The following is a 19919-nucleotide window of genomic DNA, read 5'->3' as shown; positions in this document are numbered from 1 at the left end:
ACAAGTTGACTCACAAAAAAAAACTGTCTGTTACCAGATACAAAAATTGCAGTGTATAGCAAAAGAGAAAAGGATTTTCTTGTTTATTTCACAGAAGAGAGTGAACTCGTTTTTTTTAACAATGTTAGTAAATTGCTGATAGAACTAGGTGTACTCAAATAGACACCTTGTGACTGGCGGTTATTTATAGACTGTTCAAAATGCAGTCTTAAGTGTGTGCTTCTAAACAACTGCAACAAATATAGGTCAGTACCGATTGGCCATTCAGTTGGAATGAAGGAAGATCACGCAACAATACCCACTGTACTAGATAAGATGTTGTACCACAATCATCATTTGTGTGGATTTGAAAATGGTTAATTTTCTTCTTGATCAGCAATGCGGATATACCAAATTCCCATGTTTTATATGTCTTTGGGACAGTCGAAATAAACAACAACATTAGATGAGAAGACAGTGGCCATTGAGAGAAACCATGGCAACAGGCCAAAAAAAAATTATTACAGAGCCATTGGTTGACTGAGAAAAGATAATACTACCACCACTGCACATTAAACTGGGTTTGATGGAGCAATTCTTTAAAGCATTGAACAAATATTATGCCTGTTTCAGGTACATATGTAAAAGGTTTCCATTACTGACCATGGAGAGGCTGAAAACAGTTATGCTCAATGGACTGCAAATCCAAAAACTCCTGAAGGATCAACAACTTGAGGATTTCATGGAGATAATGGAGGCAGCACCTTGGTCTTTATTTTGTTTGGTTGTCAGTAATCTTCTTGTGAACCATAAAGTGCCTAAATACATGGAACTTGTGATGGATATGCTCACATCATTTTCTGCTCTTGATTGCAGTACAAGCATCAAATTCATTATCTCCACAGTCACTTGGATTGGTTTCCAACTTGCTTCAGTGATGTTAGTGATGAGCAGGATGAGAGATTTCACCAAGAAATAAGGGTGATGGAAGAAAGGTACCGTGGACAATCGGATACATATATGATGGCAGACTACTGTTGGAGTATAGATTGTGAATGTCCATAAGCATTTCATCACAGGAAATCTGAAAAATGTGGTCTCAGAGACATGAGTGATTGAATTTGGTGTATTACATGTATTACATGTATTACATGTATGTATGTATGTATGTATGTATGTATGTATGTATGTATGTATGTATGTATGTATGTATGTATGTATGTATGTATGTATGTGCCTATATATATATATATATATATATATATATATATATATATATATATATATATATATATATATATATATATATATATATATATATATATACCATGTAAGTGGTGCATTAACTTTGTGGTTAAGTGTATTTTATTCTTCTATGTGATTATAATCACTATCACTTGTAATCTATAAATGAATGTCTTTCTTTCTTTTTTTCTTCAAATATTAATATCTTTCTATTGTAAATATTTTGTTGTTGCATATTAATCCAGATTTGCTAAATGCTTTGAAAAATGACTTTCCTCTCCATAATTTTTAAAAACTCTTGTTTGATTATAACCAAACTCAAAGAATTCTATATTTTGTCCGCATTTTGTCTATGTTTAACTTTTTTCTAATCTTTTTGCTTTTTAGAAACTTTTTTTCTTTCCATTTTTTGATTCGGACTTTATCACCATCTGAATTATTTTAGGGGAAGATTAAGCCCACATACATATGCTTTCCCTTGGTATTTTTTTTATTTTAGATGCAATTGAACTGATTGCAAATCTGGAGGTTGTAGATTAAATCAATTGCTAAATTGCCTATTATTAAAGAAATTTTAGCTTTAAGTCAAAGATGTATTACGATGTTATAATAATCAATTTTAGGTTATTCTGATTTAAGTGTACAGATAATCCTGTCAACAAAATAAGTAAAAATATATTTTAAAACAAGATTTGATTAACTTAAAAAAATTTTGCTGAAAAAACTTTTGCTAACATATTTTGTGAACTCAAAGAAACCTTTAGATAAAATGTGCAGAATATTGGGCCTATAATGAAATGGGATTTTAGTTGTATCTTAGAATATTTGTTTCAGTATTGGATTTGTCTTTGGCTGTCAACATAGTTATTGAAGTGTCTAAAAAGATAAGTATTTTAAAGTGACTTAAATTTAATAATAAACAATTCAACAATTTATTTATAGGGAAATAAAATCAGAAATACAAAGTAGTGAATGAAATAATGAACCCTAAGTTTCTTTCAAACCTTTGTTATTTGATGGATGGTTGACTGGGAGTTTTTAAGAGCTACAGAACATCTTTATATAACAAGTTCTTTTTTTCTTTCCAGATTAAAGTTTTTTAACAGAAAATAGCATTGAAGATTATATGAATACTGATATGCTTTTAAGCGATGAATAAAATTAGCAATGAATAAAATTAACAATATAAAAGTAATTGTAACTATTTTTATTTTTATCATTTTTATAATAAAAAGTAAGTTAATTGTTATCATGACTATTTATGCTTAACCTTTCCGTGTAAAAGTAGTTTGCTAAAATTTTTAGCTGCAGAAAAACTTAAGCAAAAAACAAAAAAGATACCTAAAGTAACTATTTCGCGGTAAAAATATGTGATATATCTCTACCTACCTGTAGTCTTATACTATGAATAGCAGCATCAGCCAAATAAAATATATATGTTAAAAGTATGTAAACTTTCCTCTCTGTATTATTCATGACAACATGTAGCAGATCTTTTATGAATAAAAGTTTCCTCTCATGTATTATATTTTTGTAAAAGCTATAGTGAGCAAGGAAACGGGGACAAAATTTTAATAGATAGCAGACTTTTTCTTTGATTTTAGTGCTTCTAATATTTAAATTTTAGGACGTTGTAACAGGATTTTGAACAACACTAAGCGGTATTGTCATGTATTTTAAACTTTAATATTTGCGTACACGGATAGAGAGTAAGCAACTCAAGCTCAAATGTTTTTTTACTCAAGTTTCGAGTAGTTGCTCCTATATTTTATAACGTTTGAAGTTTTTTCCTCATTTCGACTAATTTTTTATTTGAGCCGAGCCGAGTTAATCAGCACAAGTTTGGATTAACTTGAAATTTTAGGATTCGATTGGCATTGTTTATGAAATGCAAGTTAAAGAACTATGGCTTTAAAAAATTTGTGTTTAAAAAATATACCGTCAGCTTGTAACTGATTTCACTTTATATTTAACCTTAAATGTCCACCACCAGTAGCATAGCCTTAAGCTGATTTGGATGATCAGAAACATAAATAACGGTAACACTGCTCGATGAGCCTTTTCAAATGAAAAAGCATATGTCAAAATTACAGGAATAAACAAAGAACTAATTTTAAATCATCATAACTTGTATATTTATAAGTGGGCTTGAAGTTAATTCTAGCGTATTCACAAGATCTTAATTTATCTTCGCAAGAACTTACTTCATGGACCAGATATAAAAAAAAGTTCAGTTTTACCAATAGACCTATAGCAATAAATATACAAGATCTGCGTTTGATACTTTTTTTTACAGTATGTATTCTTAAATTTCAACAATTCTAATAACAAAAACTGATAAATTAATTTTGGTACAAAAAACTATATTGTCCCACTGTGATGTGGAAAATTTCAATCTCTACATCCTTACATGAAAATAATACGATATGCTGCATCATAGCAAAGATAAGAAGCCATTTTCTTTTTTGATAAAATAGAAGAATATCTTAGAAATAAAACATGAACTTCTACTTTACTTGTATGGGATTATGGATTTAAATCGAATTTTTGTAAAGCAACAAAACTTTACAGAGTAAAAGATGGTCATTTTATTAGAAAAAAACGGTTATCAAGACAAAAAAGAGCGCCAAAAGGAAAATAATCAGTATTCTTTTTGCTAATCGCGTTAGTCGACATTCTTCTACAAAGTTTTCTCCATTCATGCTAATGTATAACCGCCAGCTAGTTTCACCAATTGATGGGAAGCATAACTAGGACAAAGATGAAAACATATAACGAGAACAGGTTGGCAGACGATCCCATGGCTCAGAATCAGGTCAAGTTTTTCGTTTGCCGTAATTTGCGTATCAACACAAAATTTAATGCAATTGAATAAAAATGGCCGTCCGTTCATGCTTATTACACTTACAATAACCAAAGTTGTAAACAAGAACAAGTAATAATTTGTTTATTTACCTTAATCAATCTTACAATAATAAATAAAAATTGTATAGATTTAAATAAATATATTTATAAATATTTAACTTATTTTTCATAGTTAACAAAGTGTTTTAGATAGTTTACAAAGTGTCTTATTTTGATAGCATTCCGCTAGCTTTGACTTTTTTTAAAAGTAATTTGACTAATTTTTTGAACGTAGCCGTTCAAGCACCCATGTAAGTTCATAATTAAGTTTTTATTGAATTTTTTAATAAATTTGATTAAAATAAAAAGATATTATTTTGCGGTTTGTTTTCACTGGCTTTCATTGAATTTATTTTTTATCAAACAATAAAAACCCTGTTGAAAATATTTGGTTCAATCAAAAACAATTTAGAAGTCATGTTCTTTTGTGCTTGAAAAAAAATGTATTGCAATCTTTTCCACTTTCACATCTTGCAGGTCGTCGATGCCAGTTAAAAGAATTCATGCTAAAAATCATCTGACATTTTATTATGGTTTAGACTGTTTCTTGGATTAACTACATTTGCAAAGTATGTTTTTATGCATATTTTAATATGATATGCATATTTTAATCTCTCTCTCTCATATATGTATATATATATATATATATATATATATATATATATATATATATATATATATATATATATATATATATATATATATATATAGATATATATAGATATATATAGATATAGATATATAGATATATAAAGATATATAGATATATAGATATATATAGATATATATAGATATAGATATATATAGATATATCTATATATATGTGTTAGTGTATTCTTCAAATAGAGTGCTCAATGTTCTTAAAGAACAGAGCAATAATAAATTAGTAAAAACACTTATCTAATTTTTAATTGTCTTCAACAGCATGTTCCTCCATTAGTAGGTTCATCACGAAGCTTCCTGATGAACCTACTGATGGAGAAACAAGCTGTTGAAGAGAGCTAAAAATTAGATAAGTGTTTTTACTAATTTATATATATATATATATATATATATATATATATATATATATATATATATATATATATATATATATATATATATATATATATATATATATATATATATATATATATATATATATATATATATACTCTTGCTTGGTAGTTTTTAATTTTACCATTGTCAGGTCAGTTTTAGGTTTTTTTGATTTTTGACCAAAAACAAACAAAAATAATTGTTAAATTACAGTTTAACCAAATTGGGGTTGGAAATGAACCTCACTCACCCACTTTTCTTGTTGTATTTATAAATTTGAACATTATTAATATTATATAATTTGAATTTTTTAATTTTATTTCAGAAATAAAAGTATCATGGTGAGTTTTGATACAATGGTGTAAAGTGAAGAATCTCCGATAGTGATGATGAGAACTGCTTCCAAAAAACGGTTATTTTCATAACCACATATTATTAAAAATGTAATGTCATAGAATTTATTTTACATTTCAAGTTGAGAATATATTCTCACCCTATTTATTTTTATAATTAGGGCTGTTTCAAGGTGATGGTGACAAATATAATATTATTCTATTGGGCTATACCCCCAAGAGATATCCATTTTGTCGGCATGTAAATTTATTAAAAGTTTTTGCAAATGAAAGCCTCAGATAACAAACTTATAATAGGGCGTGCAGTAAATTGCCTACACCAAGCTAGGACAAAAAATTTTTCCTTCAATGCAATCAATAATATTTTTGTCAATCATTGATTAGTTATGCATTAGTTGATTTTTTTTAATCTTAAGGGAATTATAGTATTAACAAATTTAAATACGTAATAAAAATAAATACTTAATTTCAACACCTCATAAATTATATTATAAAAATTTGTGGTAAAAAAAAAATATTACTAATTTCATTAACTAAAATGGAGCTGTTGATGCAATGCAAAAATATATATATTCCTGACGATCATTATTATATTCACCGTCCGATGAATGACAACCATTATTATATTCACCGTCCGATGAATCATTATTATATCCGACAAATCAGACTATAAGTAATCTTTATTATCGCACATAGTTTTATTGCCATTCTGATGTGGTGGGACAATTGAATTTAAAGCTCCAAATGGTAAAACCATTTAATGACCAATCTTCACGGCTTAAGTATTCAGATTTTTTAATTGTCCTAAAGCATCGGCAGTTCATTTAGACTAAACTGGCCCTCGGATTGGCGAAGGAGAAAAACCTGTTTAATAATATAATCTGTACTACGTATTTTCAGTTTGAAAATATCAGACTATTATTAAACTACGAGGTTCATTTCTTTAAAAAAAAACCATAATCTAATCTGGACAAGCGATCGTGATTTTAGAGAGATAAGATAAAAATAGTCTAGGTCTATATTTTTTTATGTAAAATATTCTGCACAAACTATTTGGCATTAAAACTGAAAATAATATGTTTATAATTAACTTCCAGGCATAAATAACTTCTTCAAAAACTTCTATTATTTAAATTCAACTTATGGGATAATTTAGAGACCAGATCGTTTCACGGAGTTGTCTTGGTCAGCAAAATATTTTTAAAGACTTGATAATAATTAAGTCGACAACAATCTCAACCTCCACCGGACAAATTATTAAAATTTATTTATACTATTAAAAATTTCAAATTTTTGAAAATAAACCAATGCATTAAGTTTTAAAACTGTCAAATTGCAACAAAAAAAAAAGAAAAAAATTATTGTTGTATATAAAAAATAACTTAACCAAATTGAATGGTTCGCTATCCTTCTTCTTACAATCTTTAAATAAAGTCACAGACAAATCGCACAATTGCATATATTAAAGCCCTTTTCATAATCATCAATTTACCACATAACCGAGTAGAAGTTGATCGAACTCGTGTAATCCAAACAGTTTAAATATGCTTTCTATAACTTCTAGCATACTTGTAAGCTATACGCTTTATAGTATTTTGGCACTTGTAGTATTTGCCAAAAATTTAAATTCAAATTAAACTTTCATTTTACCTTTGAGATAATGAAAAATCTTTTTTTTTTTCCTTATGTTAATTAACTTAAACAAATTATAATGGTACAATTTATTTTTAATTTAACCTTCAACGTTTTCAAAATTTTCAATTACTTAATTCATGTGCTATATATGAATATTGTAGCATTGATCACTAAGTATTTTAATTCCAGCACATATACTGTCCATTTCACCAAAATTCTTTCTCACATCACATTTAGACTTTACGAAGCTAATTGAAGATGAAGATAAAACAAGTAGTATTTTATTATCTTCTTTTGAGATGTACGCTGATGTAGGTTAATGATTAATTTCTGTTTTATTTTAAGCTAAAAATGATATGCATAACATTGTCTAAAGAAGTCTTTAAGCTAATAAATAAAATACTAAAATACTAAAATATAATAAAATACTAATAAATTACACTATTTTCTATATAAAAAAAAAAAAAGAAATTCAAATCACATGCAAGTATTGTAATTTTAATGCTTCACTTTGTTGAACATGCTTCAACAGAAACCATGTTTCAACAGAAAGCAAACTAATCAAATCATGACAAAGAAAACTAAAAAAAAAAAGAACATAATTATGTTTGAAATTGTAAAAAAATTTAAAACCATTTATGTTATTGTTTGTTTATAAATTGTGGTTATAAACTGTTATTATTCTAAATATTACTATAAATATATATACTATAAAATTGAAAATAATGAAACTAATGAAATTACGTAATCACAAACATTACAAACATAATAAACTCTTATAATAAACACTGTAAAGTAAAAACTAATTATACGCAGTAAAGTAAATAAAACTATAGGTAATATTGGGATAATAGTTTAATTTATTGTGTATAAACTATAACATAGTTTATAATATAGTCTGTATACACAATAAATTAAATTGTCCTAATAATATCCACATCTGTTACAAATAGGAGCCATGGCTCAAAGGAGTGGCTATTTTTAAGACCTATTCGAAATCTTAGATTTTAGGTTATATTTATGCTTCTGTCTATTGTATACTGACTAACAAAACAGTTTGCACAATAATATTAAAGTAACATAACAGATCAAAATATACCAAAAACCTGTAACTTAAAGAATATTGTTTAAAATGTGTCTCAAAGTTGCTTGAAAAAAACCAAATATTACTACTGACGGTATAAAATATTTACTTAAATTAACTTTGACAAAAATAAGATTTTATAAAAGTCAGTTAGAACTACTTCATCCAACATTAAGTTTATATTTACTGGTGATAGGTATCTACCTCGTTTTCCTAATTTATATAAACAAAGAAAAGTCTATTTTACACTACTTTGAAATGTTTACACAAATAATATAGTTATATAATTATAAAAATAATCTAAATATTTGTATAAAATTTTGCAAAACATAACATTTTGGTGATACTAGTCAGCAAAATAATATCTTTTTATTTTAATCAAATTTATTAAAAAATTCAATAAAAACTTAATTATGAACTTACATGGGTGCTTGAACGGCTACGTTCAAAAAATTAGTCAAATTACTTTTAAAAAAAGTCAAAGCTAGCGGAATGCTATCAAAATAAGACACTTTGTAAACTATCTAAAACACTTTGTTAACTATGAAAAATAAGTTAAATATTTATAAATATATTTATTTAAATCTATACAATTTTTATTTATTATTGTAAGATTGATTAAGGTAAATAAACAAATTATTACTTGTTCTTGTTTACAACTTTGGTTATTGTAAGTGTAATAAGCATGAACGGACGGCCATTTTTATTCAATTGCATTAAATTTTGTGTTGATACGCAAATTACGGCAAACGAAAAACTTGACCTGATTCTGACCACTGATCTCTATAATAACTGGATAGCGCAACTCTAATATCAAAATTGACGCCAAAATCGCCATATTGGAAAGCCCCAGAACAATGAAATCTGATATGTGCGATAAAGCGATAAGCCGAAAAACAGAACTTAAAGCTTACGGGATTAAAATTTTTGGGGCTTTCCAATATGGCGATTTTGGCGTCAAAAAATATAAAGTTTTGCTCGGAGTTGCGCTATCCAGCTATTATAGAGATCAGTGATTCTGACACTGATCTCTATAATAACTGGATAGCGCATCTCTAATATCAAAATTCACGCCAAAATCGCCATATTGGAAAGCCCCAGAACAATTAAATCTGATATGTGCGATAAAGCGATAAAGCGATAAGCCGAAAAACAGAACTTAAAGCTTACGGGATTAAAATTTTTGGGGCTTTCCAATATGGCGATTTTGGCGTCAAAAAATAAGAAGTTTTGCTCGGAGTTGCGCTATCCAGTTATTATAGAGATCAGTGCTCAGAATCCACTGATCTCTATAATAACTGGATAGCGCAACTCCGAGCAAAACTTCTTATTTTTTGACGCCAAAATCGCCATATTGGAAAGCCCCAAAAATTTTAATCCCGTAAGCTTTAAGTTCTGTTTTTCGGCTTATCGCTTTATCGCTTTATCGCACATATCAGATTTCATTGTTCTGGGGCTTTCCAATATGGCGATTTTGGCGTGAATTTTGATATTAGAGATGCGCTATCCAGTTATTATAGAGATCAGTGATTCTGAGCCATGGGATCGTCTGCCAACCACTTTTTTAACGGGCTACTTATTTTACGTGACAACGGGCTACTTATTTTACGTGACACCGGTAGTTTATAATTGGGAAGCTGAACAGGCTTCAACACTCCTGCCATCTTTGACGAGTAAAGGAATAGTTTTCTCATTAACGAAGATGATAGTTATTATCTTCGGTTTGTTAGAACATTTAATAGGATATAGCTTACTAATAGTTCGACTAACTAAACACGATTTTCCGCTTTCTTGTATGTAATTAACTTTAGCAACTCGAGTTAACATACTGTTTATTATATACACACCTTGCTTTATCTTATCACTTGAACTTAAACTTGATTCAAAACGGAGCTTATGACCAAAGACTAAGTGATTGGGAGTGAGTGCTTCATCGCCCTGGTTGTTATACAAATAAGTTAATGATCGGTTGTTTAATACCATTTCAATTTCAGAAAGCAATGGTCGTTCTTCTTCATATGAAGATTTCGAGGATTTTAACGCCTTTTTTAAACATCTTTTTGTAATTCGAACCAGTCGCACAAACATCCCTCCCCACCAAGGTGCAGAAGGCGCATTAAATTTCCATTTTATAGAATGGTTAGCAGCAAAGGATTGAGTTTCAGATGACACAAACTGAGAACCATTGTCAGAATAAATTATATCAGGAACTCCCCGTCTCCCAATAAATCTACGAATACCCATAATGTATGCATTTGATGAACAGTCAGCTACTAAGTCTAACAAAATCGAACAACTACTGCAACATGTAAACAAAAAAATCCATGCCTTATTTGATGTACTACCATCGTAAACATCTTTAACATAAAGTGGGCCTGCATAATCTAAAGCAACAGACTTGAAAGCGAAATCAGGGTTTAAACGACTTTCAGGTAGAGGAGGAGCAGGTGGGTAACAATAAAGTTTACTCTATGGACGTCGACAAGTTGTACATTCTCGTATTACACTTTTTGCTAGTTTTCTACAACAAGGTATCCAATACTGGGATCTCAACGCATTAACTGTTTCTATCACCCCATTATGCTCGACAAGTTTATGAAATTGTAAAATTAACAACTTAGCAAAATAACAGATATTGAAAATAAAAATAGGAAACATAGTGTCATATTCTAGGTCAGCATTCTCGATTCTGCCACGATATCGACTTATTCCATCTTCAGTGAATAAATGAAGATTTTTTCGTAACTGTTTGAAACTATTTTCATCAGTTAGATTTAATTGTGAAAATTTAATTCACAATCGCTTTGAGTTATCTATTTCTTCAGATGTAATTGGACCAATCATCATACTGTTCTTTCTTTTACCTTTTACATTATTGAGAAATCGCGGAACCCATGATGTCACTCGAAGTAAGCACCTATAATCACTAAATTTAGTAATATTAATAAAGTCAAGATTAAGATTACATACAGAATGTGCGACATTACATAAAACTTCCAGTGATTCATCTGAATGAATGTCATGTTCATAATATGGCCACTTTATATTAACATCATTTAAAAAGTTGGGTCTAGAAACCCAGAGCTCATTCCCATGTAACTTTTTAAGTGATGATTCTCGAGAAATTATATCAGCAGGATTTCTATAGGATTCAATATAGTTTCAATTACAAATTAAAGTTAATTCTCTTATTTCAGTTAATCGATTTTGTATGAACTGTTCATAGGTATTGTTTGTGTTAAAAATCCAATGCAAGCAAATGGTTGAGTCAGTCCAATATACTACATTTGAAATGTTATAAATTGGTATCAATTGATGGTAAATAGATACTAACAATTTTGCTAAAAGTAAAGTCCCAGAAAGTTCCAATCGAGGCATTGTGTTTTTGCCTAATGGGGCAACCCTAGATCTCGAGGCTATCAAAGAGGCGCGACTAAAACTAGCATTAAAAAATCTAAGATAATCACAACACCCAAAAGACTTAACACTTGCATCAGAAAACCCATGTAATTCGAACTTAACATCATTCATAGTACCCAACCCAGGGTTCATATACCATCGCGGCATTGCTGTTTGGGAAACAGACTTGAAATCATTTAAAATAAGGTTCCAATCTGACAATAAATCTCCAAATAACTTTTCATTCCAACCTAGTTTAGCAATACAAATTCTTTGAAATAAATTCTTACATGTTTCAACTACTGGATTTATAAGACCTATTAGATCATAAATACTGGCAATGAAACTCATTACTTCTCTTTTAGTTGGAATTATTACAGCTAAATTCAACAACTCCTCAAATAAATAAATTATGGAATCTTCTTCCTTATTCCACCTAAGACCTAAAACATTTGTATTTTCTTTCAAAATTGTAACCATTAATTTGTTTTTCAAATTCGGAAGAGTTAGACTCAAATTTTCTCAGGTGGAAACCACCTTCTTTTAATATGTCCTTACATTTATTTAAAAAAAAACTTTCTTTGATTGTTCTACAGCTTGAGTTTAAGTCATCTATATGTAAGGATTGCAAAAGTTTTGTGACAAAATTGACATCAGAGAGGTAATACTTCTCTGCATGATAAATCAATGTGGTATAAATCAATATCATCAAACCATATGAAACGTAAATAATTTCTGTCATTTTTATCAAGAGCAATTTGTAAAAAGGCTTTCTCTATATCTTCTAAAAAAGGCATATTTATTTGCAGGAAAACGTAATAATATATTAAATAAAGATGTTGCTAAGCTTGGTCCAACATGCAAATAATCATTTAAAGATAGACCAGATAAAGAAGAACTGGCATCAAAAACCATTCTCACTTTTGTTGTAACTTTGTCTTTACGACAGACTGGACAATGTGGCAAGAAATGCACACCTCCAATATTTAAATTATAGTTATTTACTTTTTCTATGACAGCAGACTTTAACTGGTCTATGATTTTTTCATTATATTCATTTAAGGATCATTCTTTAAACTTTTAAGAACTGTTTTCAAACGTTTTGTACATAAACTATAGTTATCACCTAATAATGGATGGTTCTCTTTAAATGACAATTTAACTGTATATAGACATTTTTTATTATCAAAATGAATATTATTCTTAAAGTGTTTGACAACAATATTTTTAATTCCTGAATTCTCTAATTCCCAAAACTTTTTGACATTATTATTAAACTTAGAAATTTCATTAATAAATTCAGCTTCGACTTTTAAAGTATGTGTGGAAAAAACACTTCAATTCTTTCCAGATGTGGTATTGACACAACCACTTAATACATAACCAACTGCTGATTGTAAAGCAACAGGACCTGTATCGCCACGAATTAATTTACCATTAAAAAATGACCAGTAATAATCAGCACCAATTAATACATCTACTTCTAAGGACCTACAATCAACATTATTATCACTTAAAGTGAGACCTTTAAGATGCTCAAAAGAATCGACAGCCTCTTCTATAAAATGACCACTAAGAGGAGCACATATGGGCTTAACGAAACATGTTAAAGGTATTATAGAATTGTTTATGGTTACTATTGAAAACTAAACCATATCTAAAGTTTGTGTTTGGGTTTGATTACCAAAGATTTAAATACTTATTTGCTTCCTACCAATTGTGGGAAGAAAAAGCTTTTTACGTAATGATGGCGAAATATAACTGAGTTGAGAGCAACTGTCAAGTAGAAGTCGACATTTCTGTGTATTTTCCTTATTCTTCACAATGACAATAGCTGTTTGCAATAAAACATACTTAGATTTTAATAACTCACTCTTGCAACAGATGTCAATTTACTGTTTGACTCCTTTTCATCATCAACATGAAAAGGAGAATTTTTAAAACACATAGACACATTATGCTTCCTGGAGCATTCAAAACAGCTGATTTTAGAGCGACAATTATCAGACATATGACCTGGCTTTAAACAATTAAAGCAATGCCTCTTCTCTCTTAAAATATTTTTCCTAGAACTTATATTAGTCACAGTTTTTCAATTTTCACTTCTGTGACTATTGCTACAAAAAACACATTTTAGATCATATTATCGCTTAAAGTGAGCACTAGAATATAGCACCTCTGCAGTGGAATGATTAATTTTACCTTCTCTGTCCGACTGAGCTTTCTCCCTAGCTTGTAGTTCACATTTTAAAGCTTTTAAAACACCCTTTATATTCCAATTATCATAAGAATCAAACTGTCTAGTAATAATTAAATTTAATTCTTCTGGAGTTTTTTGCATTATGATAGGAATTAGTAAAGGTCCATATATAGTAGAATGTATACCTAAATTTTCTAAACTTCTAATTTGAACTTCAAGATTGTCATGTATTCGACGTAACAAAGAAATATTGTTTATGCTTTGCACTCTCTCTAAAGCAAGGAGTGACTTCATGTGCGATGATATTAAAAGTTGTTTATTATTAAACCTTTCTTTAAGCAGTTCTAATGAGGTGTTATAATTATCATTCGTTAAAGCTAAACCCAAAATAGCACATTCAAAGTTTTCATAAAACGTCTGCCATTCCTCAGGCTTTCCATCAAAGGTACATAATTTTAAAGATGGAAATCTAATACTATTCTTTCCAAAAGTAGATGTAAAACCTTGTACACTCCCAGATTGTAACTCATTGTTATTCTTACAATAACTATCATTAAACCTTTCAATTATTTTGATATTTTTCTTAAAAAACAAAGAGAATTTATTGGCTAAGTTCTCTTCATTTTGTAAGTCCTCATCATTTTCAATTAAATTTATTAATTCATCATCAATGGCTTTAATCTTATTATATTTTTCAATCAAAATTTCCTTGAAACTGGATAATTCCTCTACTGAGTCCTTACCTTGACTGAAATTAGTCATGCAAATATTAGCCTTTTCAAGTATGTTTTTTATAGCAATGATGGTAATGGTGCGAATACGTTTTTTTCCAGCAACACCTGCCATTATTACAAACCCCAAGAATGCCAGCAACAACAAATGATGTTTACTCAAAAAAAATTATGGCCAATTCTGATACAACCACAAACGCAAATTACACACACACTAGGGGCTACTGCAGTTTCTCCTCCCCCCCCCCCCCCTTTTTTTTTTTATTTTTATAATAATGAATTATGATAGAGAATTTTGTGCTGATTCAGAAAAATATAAAAACATAAGCCTGAAAATCAACGGAAAGTGCTCTAATTCGAAGTCAAAGTTGTAAAAAATCCCATTAAAAACCCTAATATTCGCCATTTTGAAAATAATAAGTTAATGATCTTTTTGCTGACAAAAGCAATTTATTAATTGCATGGTTTTTACGTTAAAAAAGTCGTAAAAGTATATTTATCTAGCGCAATTTTTCGTGGCAATGAAAATAGCCGTTTTTTGATTTATTACAGAATAAACTATATTGCAAGTAATGTACTTTTGTAATAAATTTTAAAAAAGAATTCAACAGTTTTGTTTCCTAAAAGAAGAAATTTTGAAGCTTAGTTCATAGTTGTTTTATCACATGTAAAATTTAGAAAATGTAACCTTCAAACCGTTTTTTTTTTTATAAAGAAAACCAGCGTACGATACAATAATGATTATTCATCAATTTGTCTACATTCTCACATTCAACGTTCAACCTTTATTTGAAATCTTCCATTAATTTCATTTTGTTATAACACTTTCGTTATAATACTTTAAAATAATAATTCAAAGACTAATTGAAACCAGGTCTGCTTATTTCGCAATGTAACGGTAATTAATTTTCTTTAAAAATGAAAGCGTTTTGAAAAAAAATAGCGAATATCAGGGTTTTTAGTGGGATTTTTTACAACTTTGACTTCAAATTAGAGCACTTTCCGTTAATTTTCAGGTCTATGTTCTCATATTTTTCTGAATCTATCATAATCAATTATATAGAAAAAAAAAAAAAAAAAAAGGGGGGGGGGGGGAGAAGAAACTGCAGTAACGCCTATAAGTTTATATCTTTAAATGTTAATAATTATCCCTTAAAGTTTAACAATAATCCCTTCTAGTTTAAGACATAAATGCATGTAAGAAGACCTTAAATTTTTTCATAACGTATTACATAATAAACATCTAAATAAAGAAATATTTAAATCATCTAATATACTTTTTTATTAATATTATATACTGTTATACTTACTATTATTTGAAATTTAAGATTTCTGCAAAGCATATAATAAATTATTATGTTGGCAGCTTCCAACAGTTATAAGTTGATTAGCAATTATCATTTTAGACCTATATAATAACTAGGTTTCTTTGGTCTAAATTTAAAACTTTGACTTTTTCTTCACTGCTATTTAACAAAATAAATTTAAACTAACTAAAAATAAAAATTATACTAAGTCTTACTGAGAACTTGTACCTTATTTTATCATATTTATTCTAAAAATTGAAAAAAAGAGAAGGTAACATGCAACAAGTTATTGTAAGAATATGTTATGCTAACCAAAAAATATATATATTTATATTTGAAATTTATGTAAATATTTTTGCGAAAAAAATGTTATGTTAAACAGAAAAAACAGTTTTTTTATTTGAAACTTATATATTTATCAATATTTGAACTCAAGATGTAAAACTTCATTATAATCAGTTTTACAATTTTCACATAAGCGTTCGTTGATTCCATCGCCATCTTCAGAGTCCAAAACTTGCTTCAAAAAAATTGCCGTAAACGCTATTTAATTATGTTTTAGAGCAGTGGTCCAGTTGTGGCTAGCCAGCTCTGGCGTGCCATCTGTGTAAATATATTGGCCCGTTATTGGATAACCAGGACTGGCGTGCCACAAACGGACCACAAGGCAGTTGCTATCTGGCAAACCAGCTCTGGTGAATCTTTCGCGGTACAACAATAGCTGATATCGGCTCCGGCATGCCATTCATAGAACTTTTATGGCCCGTAAATGGATTGCCAGAGTTGGCGTAGCCGGCACTGGCCCAAACGAGCGCTGCTACTTGGGTTCTTGGGATGAGTAGTAGAGAAATGATCTAACGATTTAAAGAGATTATAATTTCCTAGTAAACCTAAAATCAAAAGGTTCTTGTTTTCCAAAAAGATCAGACTTCAAGTCTTATTTCATGGATCCTATTTTACCAGAAGTGATAAACGGCAGTAACCTTCTCGCCTCCACGTTTCTTCCGTAGCTTTTGGCGGCCGCCTCCAAAACATTCTGCCTCCAAAAATAAATTATGGTAGCTGCTACCAATCGAGATGTGTATATAAGAAACAGTCTCTAAATCAACTTGCCTCCAAAATATCTTCTGGCGGCGCACAGTGACTCAAAACAGCAAAAAAATGGTATAAACCCCTCACAACTTTTCTATAAGTTAAGTGCCCTTTTTTAAATAATATTAAATTGCAATAATTTTTTATTTCAAAAGTATAAATAATTGTTTCATAAAACTTTTATTTTGTATTTTATAGTTAAAAGAAGTAAAAAAATTTGATATTATTTTCAAAGAAATCTGAAAAATGTGAGATTTTTATTTAACTAAAATAGAGTATTTTTAATTTAAATAAAAGTGCATATTTATTTTAAAGATAATCTTTTGGCTCTATATATTTCAACTTTACTCAAAAGTAAAAAAAAGTCTAATTTTTTTGTTAAAATTTAAAGACTTTTCTAAAAAAAAGGTTGCAAGTAATTGTATTTTTTCTGTTTATATATCAGCTAAAAAAATGTTCCACCGAGTTCCAAAAATATATACATTTTTTCTAGTTAATTAACATTTCTACTTTTAAATTATAAAGGGATTACTGCGGTCTCCTGCGGTATTGGAAGTTATTAAAGAAATAAAAATGTTGATAAACACTTAAAAACCTCGTTTTCCGCCATTTTTAAAAGTATTTATTATTTGAAAGGTACAACATGTTTGAAAAAGCTTGACTGAACAACTTTAGTATTTCCTGTAATATAAAGTTAACTTAGTAAAATAGTGTTATTACAGGATGTAACAATGTGACAATTGTTAAAGCCATTACAAAATAAAATTTTAAACAGTGTAAAGTAAAAAAATATATAATGTAATTTAAAATGTTTCTGATTTATTAGTTTTATTATATTGATGGTTCTTAAAAACAATAACAATGAAAAGATTAGATCTTATCCCAAAGATACGTGAACTAGGAGTGGATAAATTAAGATTATGGAAGGATTTACTTAATGAAATAAAAAATACTGAAGAAATTCGCAAAGAAAACTTAAATAAAGTAAAGGTTGCTTTAGTTATATTTATTTCAAAGGTGAAGAGAAAACTAACACAATGTGGACGAAATTATGATACATTTATACAAAAAGAAAATCGTTGGCTTCAAAGAAACCTTATGAACAATAAAAATTGTCATTTTGGTTCTGGAAGGCCCCATAAGCAATGGAATGTTCTTGGAGAGCAAAGCAAAAGAAAAAAAAAATAAAAGAACTCGCCACTGAACATCATGAAGCTCTATTTTTAGCTTCTGCAAAAAGTGCAAATGCTGCTGGAGAAAAAAAAAAAGCTTCTTTTTTAAAAAACAATATCTCAAATCTTTTAGAGATAGAAAAAGTTGATAAAACTTTGGATAAAACCTTTCCCATCATTATGAGTGTAGAGGAAGCTCTTGCATTAAAAATGAACACTGATCTCAGCGATAAACAATATCAAATGATCAGAAACTCAGCTCTTGTTCACAATGTACATATTTATCCTACCTTGCACGATATTTTGGTGGAAAAATTGAAATGTTATCCTGAGAATATACATTTTTCTGAAATTTCTGCAAAGTGTACTCTTCAAAGCATGTTAGATCACACTGTGAGTAGAATAACTGAAATGATTGATATGCCTAATTGTGGTCAAGGTAACGAAATATTTAGAGTTTTATATGGAAAGATTGGTTTTGATGGAGCATCAAGCCAAAGTGTTTATAAACAGAAATACTTTGAAACAAGCATCACAAGTATAGAGTGAAGAGTATAGAGAAGAAGCATCACTTAAGAGTGAAGAAAATCTTTTTAGTACAGCTTTTGTGCCTTTATTGCTCAAAGTAAAAGATGGCGAAATTTGGAAAAATGCAAATCCTTCAAGTTGTCACTTTTGTAGACCTCTTCATCTACAATATAAAAAAGAGAGTCCAATTTTATCCAGAGAAGAAGAATCAGATCTAAAAAATCAAATAAATACCTTAAAGACGTTTTGCAAAGTTTTTGATATTGCAGGAAGAAAGGTGACCTTTAATATCAGCTATAGAGTTGATCTTACAATGTTTGATAATAAAGTAGTTAATGCACTTACAGAGACAAAATCCACTCAATCCTGCAATGTTTGCAATGCTAAACCCAACGAAATGAACAATATTGATTTATTAAAAGCAAAAACTGAGAATGAGTCAGCCTTGGGGCTTGGAATTTCAGCTTTGCATTGCTGGATAAAATGCTTGGAATTTATTCTTCATTTGAGTTATAAAATTGAAATTAAAAAGTATAAGCCAAAAACAATTGAGGAAAAATTATCTGTAGACTTAAAAAAAAAACAGATTCAGGAACTCTTCAGGGAACGGTTAAGCTTATATGTTGACATGCCTAAAACTGGGTCTGGAAATACCAATGACGGCAATACTGCCAGAAGAGCATTTAAAAATAGTAAAGCTTTTTCTGAAATTACTAAAGTTGATTGTGATATAATTGAAAGATTGCATAATATTCTCATAACCATATCTTGTGGATATTCTATTAATATCAATGAATTAGATTTATACTGCACTGAAACAGCTAAACGTATAGTGAGTTTGTACAACTGGTATGTTATGCCTCCCACTGTACATAAACTGCTGCTTCATAGTTCTTCCATATCACATAAATTACCTTTACCAGTCGGGGTATATTCGGAAGATGCACTGGAGAGTTTAAATAAACAGATAAGAAATTCTAGACTTAAGCACACGGCAAAAATTTCAAGGTTAAATACAATGATGAATCAGATGCACTACCTTCTAGTAAGATCAGATCCAAAAGTATCAAGCATATCTTTTAGAAAACATAAGAGCTATCGAGGAAAACCGTTACCAGATGAAGTTATTAAATTAATTGTAATGTAAATAATAAAATGAATGTAATAAATTCAGTTTTTTTTCTCTATGTATCAACCTCCTTTAAAAACCATTTTTATAAAAATATCAAGTAGAGTAATATATCAAGATAAT

General features: G+C 29.1%; 2 protein-coding genes and 1 long non-coding RNA gene across 5 annotated transcripts in view; 1 reads left to right on the top strand and 2 right to left on the bottom strand.

Annotated features, from left to right (window-relative positions):
• The window catches only part of LOC145182098 (protein GPR107-like), a 28765-nt gene extending 25412 nt beyond the window's left edge, over positions 1–3353 (bottom strand). Inside the window, exon 1 of one of the 3 annotated variants that reach the window (XM_090099942.1) lies at positions 2614–3353. In XM_090099942.1, the coding sequence (XP_089956068.1) occupies positions 2614–2700 (87 nt within the window). In that variant the 5' untranslated portion in view covers positions 2701–3353. Of the gene's footprint in view, positions 1–2228; positions 2292–2613 lie in introns of those variants that run through there. The other 2 variants (XM_090099943.1, XM_090099944.1) reach the window with 2 other exon arrangements.
• Positions 3354–4053: 700 nt separating this feature from the next.
• LOC149882973 (uncharacterized) lies at positions 4054–5629 on the top strand. Its single transcript, XR_016456273.1, has 3 exons — positions 4054–4159; positions 4606–4697; positions 5492–5629. It is a non-coding gene; the product is annotated as an uncharacterized LOC149882973 (long non-coding RNA).
• A 4232-nt stretch (positions 5630–9861) lies between these two features.
• LOC149882972 (uncharacterized) lies at positions 9862–12117 on the bottom strand. The gene is made up of 4 exons (XM_090100983.1): positions 11573–12117; positions 11036–11380; positions 10813–10993; positions 9862–10707 (listed from the first exon to the last, which is right to left on the bottom strand). The coding sequence occupies exons 1-4, from the start codon at positions 12115–12117 to the stop codon at positions 9862–9864; spliced, it is 1917 nt and encodes a 638-aa protein (XP_089957109.1).
• Positions 12118–19919: the final 7802 nt, after the last annotated feature.

Source organism: Hydra viridissima, unplaced genomic scaffold, assembly GCF_058129835.1.
Source record: "Hydra viridissima isolate aposymbiotic clone 2 unplaced genomic scaffold, HvirCarnegie_v1 scaffold_10, whole genome shotgun sequence".
Lineage (NCBI taxonomy): Eukaryota > Metazoa > Cnidaria > Hydrozoa > Anthoathecata > Hydridae > Hydra > Hydra viridissima.
The sequence above is the reverse complement of the archived record's forward strand: the minus strand, read 5'-3'. Positions and strand labels throughout refer to the sequence as shown.